At 41.7% G+C, this 14,948-nt stretch overlaps 1 gene segment (V, D, J or C); it reads right to left on the reverse strand.

Moving 5' to 3' along the window:
• Positions 1-14,007: 14,007 nt before the first annotated feature.
• On the reverse strand, positions 14,008-14,549 carry LOC132646059 (Ig heavy chain V region 3-like). The segment is given in 2 exon segments: positions 14,008-14,357; positions 14,441-14,549. Coding segments are annotated over 2 exon segments (381 nt in total).
• Positions 14,550-14,948: the final 399 nt, after the last annotated feature.

Raw genomic sequence — 14,948 nt, forward strand, 5'->3', positions numbered from 1 at the left:
CTCTTCCCCACACCCCTCCCCTAGTCCACTGATAAAGGAGGACCTTCTCCCCTTCCCTCTGATCCTACTCTATCAGGTCTCATCAGGAGTGGCTGCATTGTCTTCCTCTGTGGCCTGGTAAGGCTGCTCCCCCTCAGGGAGAGGTAATCAAGGAGCAGACCAATCAGTTCCTGTCAGAGACAGTCCCTGTCCCCATTAATATGGAGGCCACTTGGACACTGAACTGCCATGGGCTACATCTGTGCAGGGGTCCCAGGCCATCTCCATGAGTGCTCCTTGTCTGGAGTATCAGTATCAGAAAATACCCCTATGCCTAGACATTTTGGATCGGATGCTCTCCTTGTAGAGCTCCTGTCCCCTGCAGGTCTTACTATATCCCACTGCTTTCATAAGATTCCCTGCACTCTGCCAAAAGTTTGGCTATGAGTCTCAGCATCTGCCTTGATACCTTGCAGGATAGAGCCTTTCAGAGGCCCTCTGTGGTAGGCTCCTGTCCTGTTCCCTGTTTTCTCCCTCTTCTGATGCCCATCCTCTTTGCCTTTCTGAATGTGGATTGAGCATCTTACCCAGAGTCCTCCTTCTTGATTAGCTTCCTTAGGTGTACAGATTTTAGTATGTTTATCCTATATTATATGTCTAAATTCCACTTATGAGCATATACCCTGTGTGTCTTTCTACTTCTGGGATACCTCACTCAGGATGGTCTTTTCTAGTTCCCACCATTTATCTGCAAATTTCATAAATTCCTTGTATTTTATCACTGAGCAATATTCCCTTGTGTAGATGTATCACAGTTTCTCTATCCATTCCTCAACTGGGGGCATCTGGGTTGTTTCCAGCTTCTGGCTATTACAAATAAAGCTGCTACAAACATGGTTGAGCAAATGTCCTTTTTGTATACATGAGCTTCTTTTGGATATATGCCTAGCAATGGTATAGCTGGATCTTGAGGAAGCGCTATTCCTTGTTGTCTGAGAAAGGGCCAGATTGATTTCCAGAGTGATTGTACACGTTTATACTCCCACCAGCAGTGGAGGAGGGTTCCTCTTTCTCCACAACCTCTCCAGCATGTGTTGTCACTTGAGTTTTTCATCTTAGCCATTCTGATGGGTGTAAGGTGAAATCTCAGGGTCCTTTTGATTTGCATTTCCCTGATGGCTAAGGATGTTGAACATTTCTTTAAGTGTTTCTCTGCCATTTGATAGTCCTCTATTGAGAATCCTCTGTTTAGCTCTGTTCCCCATTTTTTAATTGGATTAACTGATTTGTTGCTGTTAACTTCTTGAGTTCTTTATATGTTATGGATATTAGCCCTCTGTCAGATATACAGTTGGTGAAGATTCTTTCCCAATCTGTAGGAAGTTTTTTTGTTTGGGCAACAGTCTCTTTTGCTTTACAGAAACTTTTCAGTTTCATGAGGTCCCATTTATTGATTTGGGATCTTAGAGCCTGTGTGTTGATGTTCTGTTGAGGAAGTTACCTTCTGTGCCAGTGAGTTCCAGGCTATTTCCTGCTTTTTCTTCTAACAGGTTTAGGTGTGTGTTTTATATTGAGGTCTTTGATCTACTTGGACTTTACTCTTGAGCAGGGTGGTAAGTATGGATTTATTTATATTTTTCTTTTTTTCTTTTTTTATTTTATTAATTACACTTTATTAATTTTGTATCCCCCCATAAGCCTCTCCCTCCTGCCCTCCCAATCCCACCCTCCCTCCCATTTCTGCATGCATGCCCCTCCCCAAGTCCACTGATAGGGGAGGTTCTCTTCTGCTTTCTGATCTTAGTCTATCAGCTCTCATCAAAAGTGGCTGCATTGTCCTCTTCTGTGGCCTGGTAGGGCTGCTCCCCCTTCAGGGGGAGGAGATCAAAGAGAAGGCAATCAGATTATGTCAGAGGCAGTCCCTCTTCCCATTACTAGGTAACCCACTTGGACACTGACCTGCCATGGGCTACATCTGTGCAGGAGTTCTAGGTTATCTCCATGAATACTCCTTGGTTGAAGTATGAGTCTCTGGGAAGTTCCCTGTGTTCAAATTTTCTCATTCTGTTGCTCTCCTTGTGGAGACCCTGTCCTCTCCAGCTCTTACTATTTCCCACTTCTTACATAAAATTCCATTCACTCTGCCCGAGAGTTGGCCATCAGGCTCAGCATCTGCTTTGATAGTCTGCAGGGCAGAGGGTTTCAGAGGCCCTCTGTGGTATGTTCCTAGTTTGTTTCCTGACTTCTTCTTCTGGCTTTCAGAGACTCTCTGTAGCAGATTTCTAGGTTGTTTCCTATTTTCTTCTTCTTCTGATGTCCATCCTCTTTGCCTTGCAGGTGGGGATTGAACATTTTAGTTAGGGTCCTCTCTCTTGCTTGGTTTTTATAGATGCATAGATTTTGGTGGGTTTGTCCTACGTTGTATGTCTATATGAGTGAGTATATACCATGTGTGTCTTTTTGCTTCTGGGACAACTCACTCAGGGTGATCCTTTCCAGGTCCCACCATTTACCTGCAAATTTCATGATTTCCTTGTTTTTCATTGCTGAGTAGTATTCCATTGTATAGATGTACCACAATTTCTGCATCCATTCTTCAGTTGAGGGGCATCTGGGTTGTTTCCAGCTTCTGGCCATTACAAATAAAGCTGCTAAAAACATGGTTGAGCAAATGTCCTTTTTGTGTACTTGAGCCTATTTTGGATATATGCCCAGGAGTGGTATGGCTGGATCTTGAGGAAACGCTATACCTAGTTGTCTGAGAAAGCGCCAGATTGCTTTTCAGAGTGGTTGTACAAGTTTACATTCCCACCAGAAGTGGAGAAGGGTTCCCCTTTCTCCACAACCTCTCCAGCATGTGTTGTCACTTGAGTTTTTGATCTTGGCCATTCTCATGGGTGTAAGGTGAAATCTCAGGGTTGTTTTGATTTGCATTTCCCTAATGGCTAATGAGGTTGAGCATTTCTTTAAGTGCTTCTCTGCCATTTGATATTCCTCTACAGAGAATTCTCTGTTTAGCTCTGTTCCCCCTTTTTTTTTTTTTTTTCTCAATGCAGTTTATTCAGGAACCTTGAACAATCATGGGACACCGGGGAAAGCCAGCCCACAGCTTAAATAGCCTCTGGGTAGCCAACCCCAGCGTGCCACGTGGGCAATGCAGATAGGTCCACATACATGGAAGCAAGCCAGATCCTCAGCCTTAACCAAATGTGGAGTTGTTTGTGACAGAGAGCACTCACCATCGGGAAGGTGGAAGGCGGAAACCAGCTCTATCTTTAAGGCGCGGCATTACGCAGCTCTCTACAGTTCCCCCATTTTGTTTTAGACGCATCAGACAAGAGTAAAGGTCTGATCTCTGATATTAGAAATAAATTGGGACTTTGTACCAATGTTCATTTAGGTGTCATCCACCCAAAGAGCATCAGACCTGTCCCATACCTTTTTCTCAGAGGCAGGACCTGGGGCATCAACCCGCATGCAATCAGACTTGCTCTTCTCTGAGTCGAAAGTGGCTGACCCTGAGTACAGTGCTTAGCCTCGCATCCTGAGCGTAACATTTTAGCTTTTTATGGTATCCAACCATGCTTGGGGAGACTGTCCTGCTTCAATGGCTGTAAAGGCCTGAATGATCATGGCTGCATTACGCTGTTGTGAGACTCTAATCTTGCATATACACCACAGGCAAAACAAGGAGACCAACACCAGAAGGGCTGCTAATGCTCCCATGCCCGCCTGCCCATTCCCTCAGATGATTCATGTCTGCAGCAATCCATGTTGATAATCCTGTGGCTAGTCCTGCGTCCACTCTGATAGAATTTACTGTGACAATAGCCACTCTCAGCTGCTCCATCGTAGTATCGAATTCTCCAGTCCAATTACCTAAAATATAGCTAGACAATTGTTTAGACAGATTTGCAGCACAGGAAAAATTCTCATGTTGTATGCTAGTGACACAAAGTCCAGCATACTTTCAACGACAGCCAGGTTGAGCGATTTGCCATAGGGTATCAATTTTCTCCTGCAGGAGGTCAATCCCCTGATTGAACACCATCAAGCCTCCTTTTAGTTGAGCATTAATTCCTTTTTGTACATCTAAGGCATGAGCTACATTGGCTAAAAGATTATTCAGGGTCTGAGCAGTCTGCACAGTATGACTCATGGCTAATGCCATGGTGGTAGCTCCAACAGCCGCCAATGAGATGGCAGTAACAATGGCGGATGTAGTTCCAAGATCCCTTTTCTTTCTGAAGAGAGTCATAGAGGGGCATCAACAGGCACAGGCACCCAGCGAGGCATGCGAGTAACCAGCTAGTAAATTTCCTAGCATTACAGCATTGGGCAAAAAAGCAAGTATCATTACCACAATTACTTGGCTCTATCTGGCTAATAATGAATAAAAAACAAACAGGTGTGGGCTTATAGGAAATATTATGAGAAGCCTTAACCCCCTCGTTGGAACATCCTGCATCAGTTCTAGAACTAGCAGTGGTGGTGTCCGAGGTCTGAGTAGGTTCAGGAGACCATTGCCCCCAGGGGCGAGACGTGCTCCATGTAAATTGACTAACTCCATGTTTTCCTCCACTTTTGAAAGTCATTTAAGGTTCTTAAATTATTTTTTACCTTTTTTTTTAAATTTTTCATCAATTACACTTTATTCATTCTGCATCCCCCCATAATCCCCTCCTTCCCCTCCCAATCCCACCCTCCCTCCTCCCTCTGCTTGCATGCCACTCCCCAAGTCCACTGATAGGGGAGGTTCTCCTCTCCTTTCTGATCTTAGTCCATCAGTTCACATCAAATGTGGCTGCATTGTCCTCTACTATGGCCTGGTAAGGCTGCTCCCCCACAGGGGGAGGTGATCAAAGAGCAGGCCAATCAGATTATGTCAGAGGCAGTCCCTCTTCACATTACTATGTAATCCAATTGGAGTCTGAACTGCCCTGGGCTACATCTGTGCAGGGGTTCTGGGTTATCTCCAAGAATAGTCCTTGGTTGAAGTATGAGGCTCTGGGAAGTTCCCCGTGTTCAAATTTTCTTGTTCTGTTGCTCTCCTTGTGGAGACCCTGTCCTCTCCAGCTCTTACTATTTCCCAGTTCTTACGTAAAATTCCATTCACTCTGCCCAACAGTTGCCCATCAGGCTCAGCATCTGCTTTGATAGTCTGTAGGGTAGAGGGTTTCAGAGGCCCTCTGTGGTAGGTTCCTAGGTTGTTTCCTGTTTTCTTCTTCTTCTGATGTCCATCCTCTTTGCCTTTCCGGATGGGGATTGGACATTTTAGTTAGGGTCCTCTCCCTTGCTTAGTTTCTTTAGATGCACAGGTTTTAGTGGGTTTGTCCTATGTTGTATGTCTATATGAGTGAGTATATACCATGTGTGTCTTTTTGCTTCTGGGACAACTCACTCCGGATGATCCTTTCCAGGTCCCACCATTTACCTGCAAATTTCATGATTTCCTTATTTTTCATTGCTGAGTAATATTCCATTGTGTAGATGTACCACAATTTCTACATCCATTCTTCAGTTGAGGGACATCTGGGTTGTTTCCAGCTTCTGGCTATTACAAATAAAGCTGCTACAAACATGGTTGAGCAAATGTCCTTTTTGTGTACTTGAGCCTCTTTTGGATATATGCCCAGGAGTGGTATGGCTGGATCTTGAGGAAGCGCTATTCCTAATTGTCTGAGAAAGCGCCAGATTGATTTCAGAGTGCTTGTACAAGTTTACATTCCCACCAGCAGTGGAGAAGGGTTCCCCTTTCTCCACAACCTCTCCAGCATGTGTTGTCACTTGAGTTTTTGATCTTGGCCATTCTCATGGGTGTAAGGTGAAATCTCAGAGTTGTTTTGATTTGCATTTCCCTAATGGCTAGTGAGGTTGAGCATTTCTTTAAGTGCTTCTCTGCCATTCAATATTCCTCTACAGAGAATTCTCTGTTTAGCTCTGTTCCCCATTTTTTAAGTGGATTACTTGGTTTGCTGCTTTTCAGCTTCTTTAGTTCTTTATATATACTGGATATGAGTCCTCTGTCAGATAAAGGGTTGGTGAAGATTCTTTCCCAATCTGTAGGCAGTCATTTTGTTTGATGACTGTGTCCTTTGCTTTGCAGAAGCTCTTCAGTTTCATGAGGTCCCATTTATTGATTGTTGCTCTTAGAGCCTGTGCTGTTGGTGTTCTCTTCAGGAAGTTTTCTCCTGTACCAATGAGTTCTAGGGTATTTCCCACTTTTTTTCAAGCCGATTTAATGTGTCTGGTTTTATGTTGAGGTCTTTGATCCACTTGCACTTCAGTTTTGTGCAGGGTGATAAGTATGTATCTATTTTCATTTTTCTACATGTAGACATCCAGTTGGACCAGCACCACTTGTTGAAGATGCTATCTTTTTTCCATTGTATGGTTTTGGCATCTTTGTAAAAGATCAGGTGTCCATAAGTGTGTGGGTTTATTTCTGGGTCCTCGGTTCAGTTCCATTGATCCACCATTCTGTTTCTATGCCAGTACCATGCAGTTTTTATTACTGTTGCTCTATAGTACAACTTAAGATCATGGATAGAGATACATCCAGAAGATCTTTTATTGTAGAGGATTGTTTTAGCAATTCTGGGTTTCTTGTTATTCCATATGAAGGTGAGAATTTTACTTTCAAGGTCTGTAAAGAAATGTGTTGGTAATTTGATAGGAATTGCATTGAATCTGTAGATTGCTTTTGGTAAGATGTCCATTTTCACTATGTTAATCCTGCCAAGCCATGAGCATGGGAGAACTTTCTATATTCTGATATCTTCTTCTAATTCTTTCTTCAGAGACTGGAAAAATTTTTTACAAGACTTTGACTTGCTTGGTTAGAGTCACACCAAGGTACTTTATGTCCTTTGTGGCAATTGTGTGGGGTGATGTTTCCCTAATTTCTTTCTCAGCTTTTTTGTCTTTTGTATACAGGAGGGCTACTGATTTTTTGAGTTAATTTTGGTGGGAATTTAAACTTATACAACCACTTTGGAAATCAATCTGGCACTTTCTCAGACAATTAGGAGTAGTGCTTCCTCAAGATCCAGCTATATCACTCCTAGGCATATATCCAAAAGATGCTCAAGTACACAACAAGGACATTTGCTCAACCATGTTTGTAGTAGCTTTATTCGGAATAGACAGAAGCTGGAAACAGCCCAGATGCCCCTCAGTTGAGGAATGGATACAGAAATTGTGGTACTTTTACACAATAGAATACTACTCAGCAATTAAAAATAAGGAAATAATGAAATTTGCAGGCAAATGGTGGGATCTAGAAAAGATCATCCTGAGTGAGGTATCCCAGAATCAGAAAGACACACATGGTATATACTCACTTATAAGTGGGTACTAGACTTATAAGATAGGCTAAACATACTAAAATCTGTACCCCTAAAGAAGATCAACAAGAAAAAAGACCCATGGTAGGATGATCAATCCTCACTTAGAAAGAAAAATAGAACAGACATTGGAAATAGGAGAAAACAAGTAACAGGACAGGAGCCTACCACAGAGGACCCCTGAAAGACTCTACCTAGCAGTGTGTCAAAGCAGGTGCTGCGACTCATAACCAAACCTTAGCAGAGTGCAGGGAATCCTATGAAAGAAGGGGGAGTTAGTATGACCTGGAGAGGACAGGAGATCAACAAGGACCAAATATATCTGCCCAGGGGTCTTTTCTGAGACTGTTTCTCAAACCAAGGACCATGATCGGATATAAGCTAGACCCCCTGCCAGATATAGCCCATTGCAGCTCAGTATCCAAGTGAGTTCCCTAGTTAAGGAAACAGGGACTGTCTCAGACATGAACTCAATGGCTGGCTCTTTGACCTCCCCACACAAACCCTAGGGAGGAGCATACTTGCTAGGCCGCAGAAGAGCACCTTGTAGCAAGCCCTGAGGAGACCTGATAAGCTAGGATCAGATGGAAGGAGGACCTCCCCATCAGTGGACTTAAAGTGGGGCAGGAAGGAGATGAGGAAGGGAAAGTGGGATTGGGAGGGAATGAGGGAGGGAGCTACAGCTAGGATACAAAGTTAATAAACTGTAATTAACATAAAAATAATAATAAAATTAAAATTCCTGACCAAAACAAACAAAAAAGAATTTAGTGTTTTTAAAAATGAAACATATAAATTGTAAATTAAAATTTTATTTATTAAAAAAAAAGTTCTGTGGCAATAATTACTTTTAGGGGATTTACCAAAGCTCCTTTACTTTTAATTTACTACTTGGGCTTTCTGCTCCACTTTGACCATTAAGTTCCCAAACAGAAATAGCAGAGACCCTTTAGATTTAAAATGAATCTTAAACACTAGTGCTGGGCAGATTTCAATCCTCACCTATTTTGCTGTTTTCTAACCTTGTACCCCAATGTTACTTGCCATAATTCTTCCTGCCTGTGCTGCTTCCCCTCCATCAGGTCCCTCATGTCCATGTGCTCCTGCTCCATACTGCTCCACGGTGACTTCCCCTCTAGCTTCTTCTCCTGCTTCATCTTCTGCTTCCTCTCCCTCTCTTTTCTCTTGCCCTTCTGTTTTCTACCTCTATCCTCCAGGCCTGTTAACCAAAGCTCTGTCTAATTCTCTGCCCAGCTATAGCCTGTAGTAGAAAGCCACCTGTACTGGACCTTCCAAAACTCTCCTTTATTCGGTGTATTTAGGCTTTTACCCCCCTTACACTAATGCTGCAACCTCAAGGAGGAGAGACAAAGGTTACTGGAGAGAGGGACCCAGACCCTTTACTTCTCCAAGCTATTTAGGATCAGTGGGTTCTTTTAGGGCTCTATAACAATTTCCATCAACCACAGACACAGCTAGCAATCTCCTCCATGCCTCTGCACCTGAAGTGTTTCTCTCAGGCGCTCCGCTACAAACTGCCACATTGTCCATCTCTTGGGTGTCTTCAAACTGCTACAGGCTACGTGTCAAAACCAAACACCAATACTTCATGGAACACCTCTTTCTGTGCAACATGTTAAAGGCCGTTACCAGCTGGCCAAGATCATGCCCCACTTGTGACAATGAACAGGGCTGGACAAACTATAGCGCAACTAAAATCCCACACTCAGGATTAAAACAAAATAATATTTACATAACATAAAAAGATACCAAAACTTCCATTACATCTCCCCCTTTCTTAAAAAAAATGGCTTTTCCTCTAATATTAATAAACTATCTACAATAAGAATAATTATGAGATTATCAGGTAAGAATTATGTTTACAATGTCCAGTCTATCCACATTTTGTAACCTTGGAAAACAATTTTCCATTATCTATCCTATCCTGTTGAGTCCAAAATTCTGTATCTAAATCAATTTCTTATCAATCTGAAAAAAAAATCTATCTAGAACAAAAAAAAATTCTTTTAGACCTAAAATATTGTCTTATTCTCTAAACAACTGATCTTTTTTTATTTTATTTTTCTTTATTAATTACACTTTACTCACTTTGTATCCCATTCCCCCCCATGGTTCCCTCCCTCCTCCCATCCCAATCCTTCCCTTCCTCCATCCTCTGCATGCATGCCCCTCCCCAAGTCCACTGATAGGGGAGGACTTCTTTTCCTACCTTCTGATCCTAGTCAATTAGGTCTCATCAGGAGTGGCTGTGTTGTCTTCTTCTGTGGCCTGATAATGGCGCTTCCCCCTCAGGGGGAGGTAAATAAAGAGCAGGCCAATCAGTTCATGTCAGAGACAGTCCCTGTTCCTATCACAATGGAACCCACTTGGATACTGAACTGCCATGGGTTACATCTGTGCAGGCGTCTTAGGTTATCTCCAAGCGTAGTCCTTGGTTGGAATAGCAGTCTCAGGAAAGACCCCTGTGCCCAGATTTTTTTAGTTCTGTTGCTCTCCTTATGGAGTTCCTGTCCTCTCCAGATCATACTGTTTCCCACTTCTTTCCTAAGATTCCCTGCACTCTGCCCAAAGGTTGCCCATAAGTCTCAGTATCTACATTGATAGTCTGCAAGGCAGAGCTTTTCAGAGGTCCTCTGTGTCAGGCTCCTGACTTGTTCCCTCTTTTCTCCATCTTCTGATGTCCAGCCTCTTTGCATTTCTTGGTAGGAATTGAGCATTTTAGCAAGAGTACTCCCTCTTGATTAGTTTCTTTAGGTGTACAGATTTTAGTAGGTTTATCCTATGTTATATGTATATATGAGTGAGTATTTACCATGTGCATCCCTCTGCTGCTGGGATAGCTCACCCAGGATGATCTTTTCCAGATCCCACCATTTACCTGCAAATTTCATGATTTCCTTGTTTAATATTGCTGAGTAATATTTCATTGTGTAGATATACCACAATTTGTGCATCCATTCCTCCACTGAGGGGCATCTAGGCTGTTTCCAGCTTCTGGCTATTACAAATAAGGCTGCTACAAACATGGTTGAGCTAATGTCCTTACTGTGTATTTGAGAATCTTTTGGATATATGCCTAGCAGTGGTATAGCTGGATCTTGAGGAAGAGCTATTCCTAGTTGTCTGAGAAAGCGCCAGATTGCTTTCCAGAGTGGTTGTACAAGTTTACATTCTCACCAGTAGTGGAGAAGGGTTCCCCTTTCTCCACAACATCTCCACCATGTATTATCTCTTCAGTTTTTTAACTTAGCCATTCTGATGGGTGTAAGGTGAAATCTTAGGGTTGTTTTGATTTGCATTTCCCTGATGGCTAATGAGGTTGAGCATTTCTTTAAGTGTTTCTCTGCCATTCGATATTCCTCTGCAGAGAATTTTCCGTTTAGCTCTGTACCCCATTTTTTAATTGAGTTACTTGGTTTGCTGCTTTTCAGCTTCTTTAGTTCTTTATATATACTGGATATTAGCCCTCTGTAAGATATAAGGTTGGTGAAGATCTTTTCCCAATCTGTAGGCAGTCGTTTTGTTCTGATGGCAGTGTCTTTTGCTTTACAGAAGCTTTTCAGTTTCATGAGGTCCCATTTATTAATTGTTGCTCTTAGAGCCTTTGCTAAACAACTGATCTTAATTGTAGTGAGACTATGATTTTCTAGTCAGTAACCCCTTTGTAGAACATAGTAGGAAATAATATTACCTAAGTAAGTAGGAAATGTAGAGCAAACAGCTCCCAGAACTGTAGAAATGACAGAGACAGTTGACTTCCTATGCATTCATCATAGCTTTCTTGGTGTCCTTGGGGCATTCAATCTTCATCCTATTGGCCCAAAATATCTGACAGGCATATTTGTGGCACTGGAGCAGCACTGACCACTTGTACAGTCAATTTTCCAGTGTCCTGCATGTTCACAATTTGCTGAAACAGCCTGCTATTAGCAGTTGAAAGACAGTTTTGTGTTTTTTTCTCCAGTGGCTGTCTTGACACATTTTTTTCTATGATGTCCATCACCTATTTGAAGTAGATTAGAGGAGTTGCCAGGAGCAGATGTGTCTCTGTCAGAAAAACCTTTCATTATTAAAGTATATTTAAGTGCAATGTTCTGTAGATCTCTGAAGTGTTTGAAGACCTTCTATCATCTATCTATCCATCTATCTATCTATCTATCTATCTATCTATCTATCTCCATCTAACTAGAACAATGTTGCTTGTTTATAGCTTTGTACCATCTACGTAACCTTGAAAAATATACAAGAGACCAAATAAAGCTTATTTCTCTGATTAACTAAACTAGTATCTAACAAGACTACAAGTAAGATTATTTATAGGTAACTAAGCACTATTTGTACCTCCAATTATACTGAAGAGTTTGCAATAGTTAGCTTTCATAAAACTAGAACTTTACACCACATTTCCAAATAAATTTCATATACATAACACATTAAGCAAAAGTTGAACAAAATAATTCTAAATTTATATCAATATCCAACAATCCATACCAATACATAATATTTGACACTAGTAGACTCAATAATCTACCTTTTATCCTATAACCATACACCCCCTCCTTTTTACCATTTCCTTTTTCCTCTTTTGGAGGAGAAATAAATAAGTGAGAAAGAAGGATAGAAGAGAGAGAGAAATCCCTGGTTAAAACCTTTACCTTTTTCGCCCTTATCATGTCCAATTCATAACCCACCAAATGACCAAAAACACCCAGAATGGGTGTGTCATGTTTTTGCTCTCTGTGGGTAAAAAAACATCCTGTTAAGTACCTTGAAAAATTATGATATTGGCCAAGTTCATGTTTAGCTGTATCTTTTCCTGTCCAGTGCCTGCAGATTTTATGTCTAGTTTCTGTTGGGATTGAGCATTTGAGCTAGCACTTTTGACTTTCACCTGTATGTAGATTCTTGAGCACACAGTAACTGAGGTAGTCTATGAGGCTGAATCATCTGGGATGCTTGCTCTGTCTTCATTATTGTCTACTCATTTGCTTTGAAAAGGTAATATTATAGGTACATTTCTGCATCATGAGGACCAGGTAGTCAATAAGATTAATTTGTCATGCAAAGACATTCATGGCTCAGCTAGAAGGTGGCCTACCCTGATCAAGTCTAATCTTTATAAGTTTGTTTTTTTTGGGGGGGGTGGTAAACATATTTTTCATTTCCTATAGATACATAAGCATAGCAAAGTCAACATGTCAAAACTATTGCAGGTTTCCATTCTGCTGTCAACATGTCCTTATAGTAAGTAGGTTAATTCTCCAGTGTTTTCTATAACCCCGTGTATTTGAGCTGCTGTTGCTGCTTTTTCACCAACATTAAGTAAATTTAGAATTAACGAAGCATTATTTAGTCAGTCCCTGGGTGTCTTTACTCTCCCTCATTGTTTAATAGGCATCTCTCTTAAAGTACCATTGGCTCTTTCTACAACAGCTTGACCTGTAGGATTGTGTGGTATACCAGTACTGTGCTTTAATAACCTGTCAGCAAATTTTTTTTTTATACAGTCAGAGAATATTGATGAGCAAAGTTTATCTAACATTATTTGGTGTATGTGAGAATGTGCTAGTCTGAGCTGTAAACAGATCTTGGGAGTCAGTAAGTAACAATTGAATGAATAACACCAAAACAAACCGCAACAAAATCCTATCTCTAAAATACCTGAAAAATGTAAAATTCATTTCCAACAGTTCAGATTATGTCAATCTATAATTATTGACAAACACAATCCAATTTCAGGAAACAAGAGAATGAGCACCCAGGGATGCTTATCATAGGGTCAGTCCTGTTTTTAAAATTAATTAATTTATTATGTATACAATGTTCTACCTGCATGTACAACTGCATGCTAGAAGAGGGCACCAGATCTCATTATATGGGGTTGTGAGCCACTATGCGGTTGCTGGGAATTGAACTCAGGACCTTTGGAAGAGGCTTATCCTCTAAGCCATCTCACCCCTCATCTTGGAATCCCACTGCTCTGGCCCCAGTGTTGTCTGCACAGGAGCCCGGCTTGTTGCCAAAGCACCAGACTCCATACCCTATGGAATCCATAACATTCCAGGAAGCTCCTTATCCAACCCTAAAATAATAAGAGATTTAATTACTACTACCAAAAACAATTCATAATCAGATGTATCAATAATTAAAGAAATAAAATTAGATCGTATAGAAGAGGTAAAGTGGCTCCACAAAGATCTATGGAGACCATTGTCAACAAACTGCCTTTGATTGCTTCAGGTAAATCAAACTGGAATATGAAAGGGGCTTTTGTTTGCCAAAGTATTGTTGTTGTTTTCTTTTAATGGCTGATTTCATATTGTTATTACTGGTTGAATTCATATTGTAGTTTATTTTATCATAGATACCCCAGCAACAGTTCTAGTCACTTAGATTTAAAAGATATTTATATCGTAGTTTGTTGTCACGGGTTTGTTTTATTAAAGGAGCACATCAATGGGGGGGGGGTCACTGATAACACTGTAGACAACTTTAGGGGGACCTGAATCAGCACCACTTCATTCTCACATCCTTTAGAAAAGTTGGCAAAGGCCCCATAAGATCTAGCAGTGACAGTCAAAGGAACACTGATTATTTCTGGGCAAGTCTTCAGGACAATCTGCTCTGTCTTCTCAGTCTAAGGGAAGCAGCTGTTCCTCCAGGTTTTCTGACACACTCAGGATGTGGTTGCGACACTGTGCTCATGTCTCGCACAGTAATAGACCGCAGAGTCCTCAGATGTCAGGCTGCTGAGTGTCATGTAGGCTGTGCTGGAGGATGAGTCTACAGTCAGTGTGGCCTTGCCCTGGAACTTCTGGTTATAGCTGATAGAACCACCATTTCCATAAATATATCCAATCCACTCCAGCCCCTGTCCAGGACTCTGCTTCACCCAGCTCATATAGTAGCTGGCAAAGTTGTATCCAGAAGCCTTGCAGGACAGCCTCACTGAGGACCCAGGCCTCACCAGCTCAGCCCCAGACTGCTGCAGCTGGACCTGGGAGTGGACACCTGTGGAGAGAAAGGCAGAGTGGATGGCATTGTCATCCCAGTCCCTGTCTCCTCTTCAGATTTGGAACTGGTGAGTCCCTTACCTGTAGTTACTGACAGGAGGAAGAGGATGACCCAGCTCCATTCCATCCTGAGGGACAGTGCAGCCAGTGACTCTAAGGCGAACACTGATCATTTGATGTTTTGGGGGCATGGACATCCCTCTATTTACCAACCTAGACTCCCATTATTTGCATATTCATAAGCAGGCTCTTTCTTAGATAAGGACCTAGTGCAGCTGGAGAAGAAGGAAGTAGGGAACACCTGGGTCAGGAAGGAGGATGCTGAGGTCCAAGTCCTAACCCTGTCTTAAGAAATGCATCCCACACCCCTTCCCATCCTTCAGGTATAGTCAATTAATGTTTGCCTTTCCAACAGGTTATATACTGAAAAAGTCACTCAAGTGACCAAAATTAAATATACTTAAGAAATATGTGCACATCAGTGATTATTGCAGCAGTATCTACAACAACTATATTATAGAAATGAACTATACATGTGTCAGCACAGGAATTTGTCAATAAGAAATTAAATATGTATATGATTCATATA

Source organism: Meriones unguiculatus, chromosome 7 (genome assembly GCF_030254825.1).
Source record: "Meriones unguiculatus strain TT.TT164.6M chromosome 7, Bangor_MerUng_6.1, whole genome shotgun sequence".
Taxonomy (NCBI): domain Eukaryota; kingdom Metazoa; phylum Chordata; class Mammalia; order Rodentia; family Muridae; genus Meriones; species Meriones unguiculatus.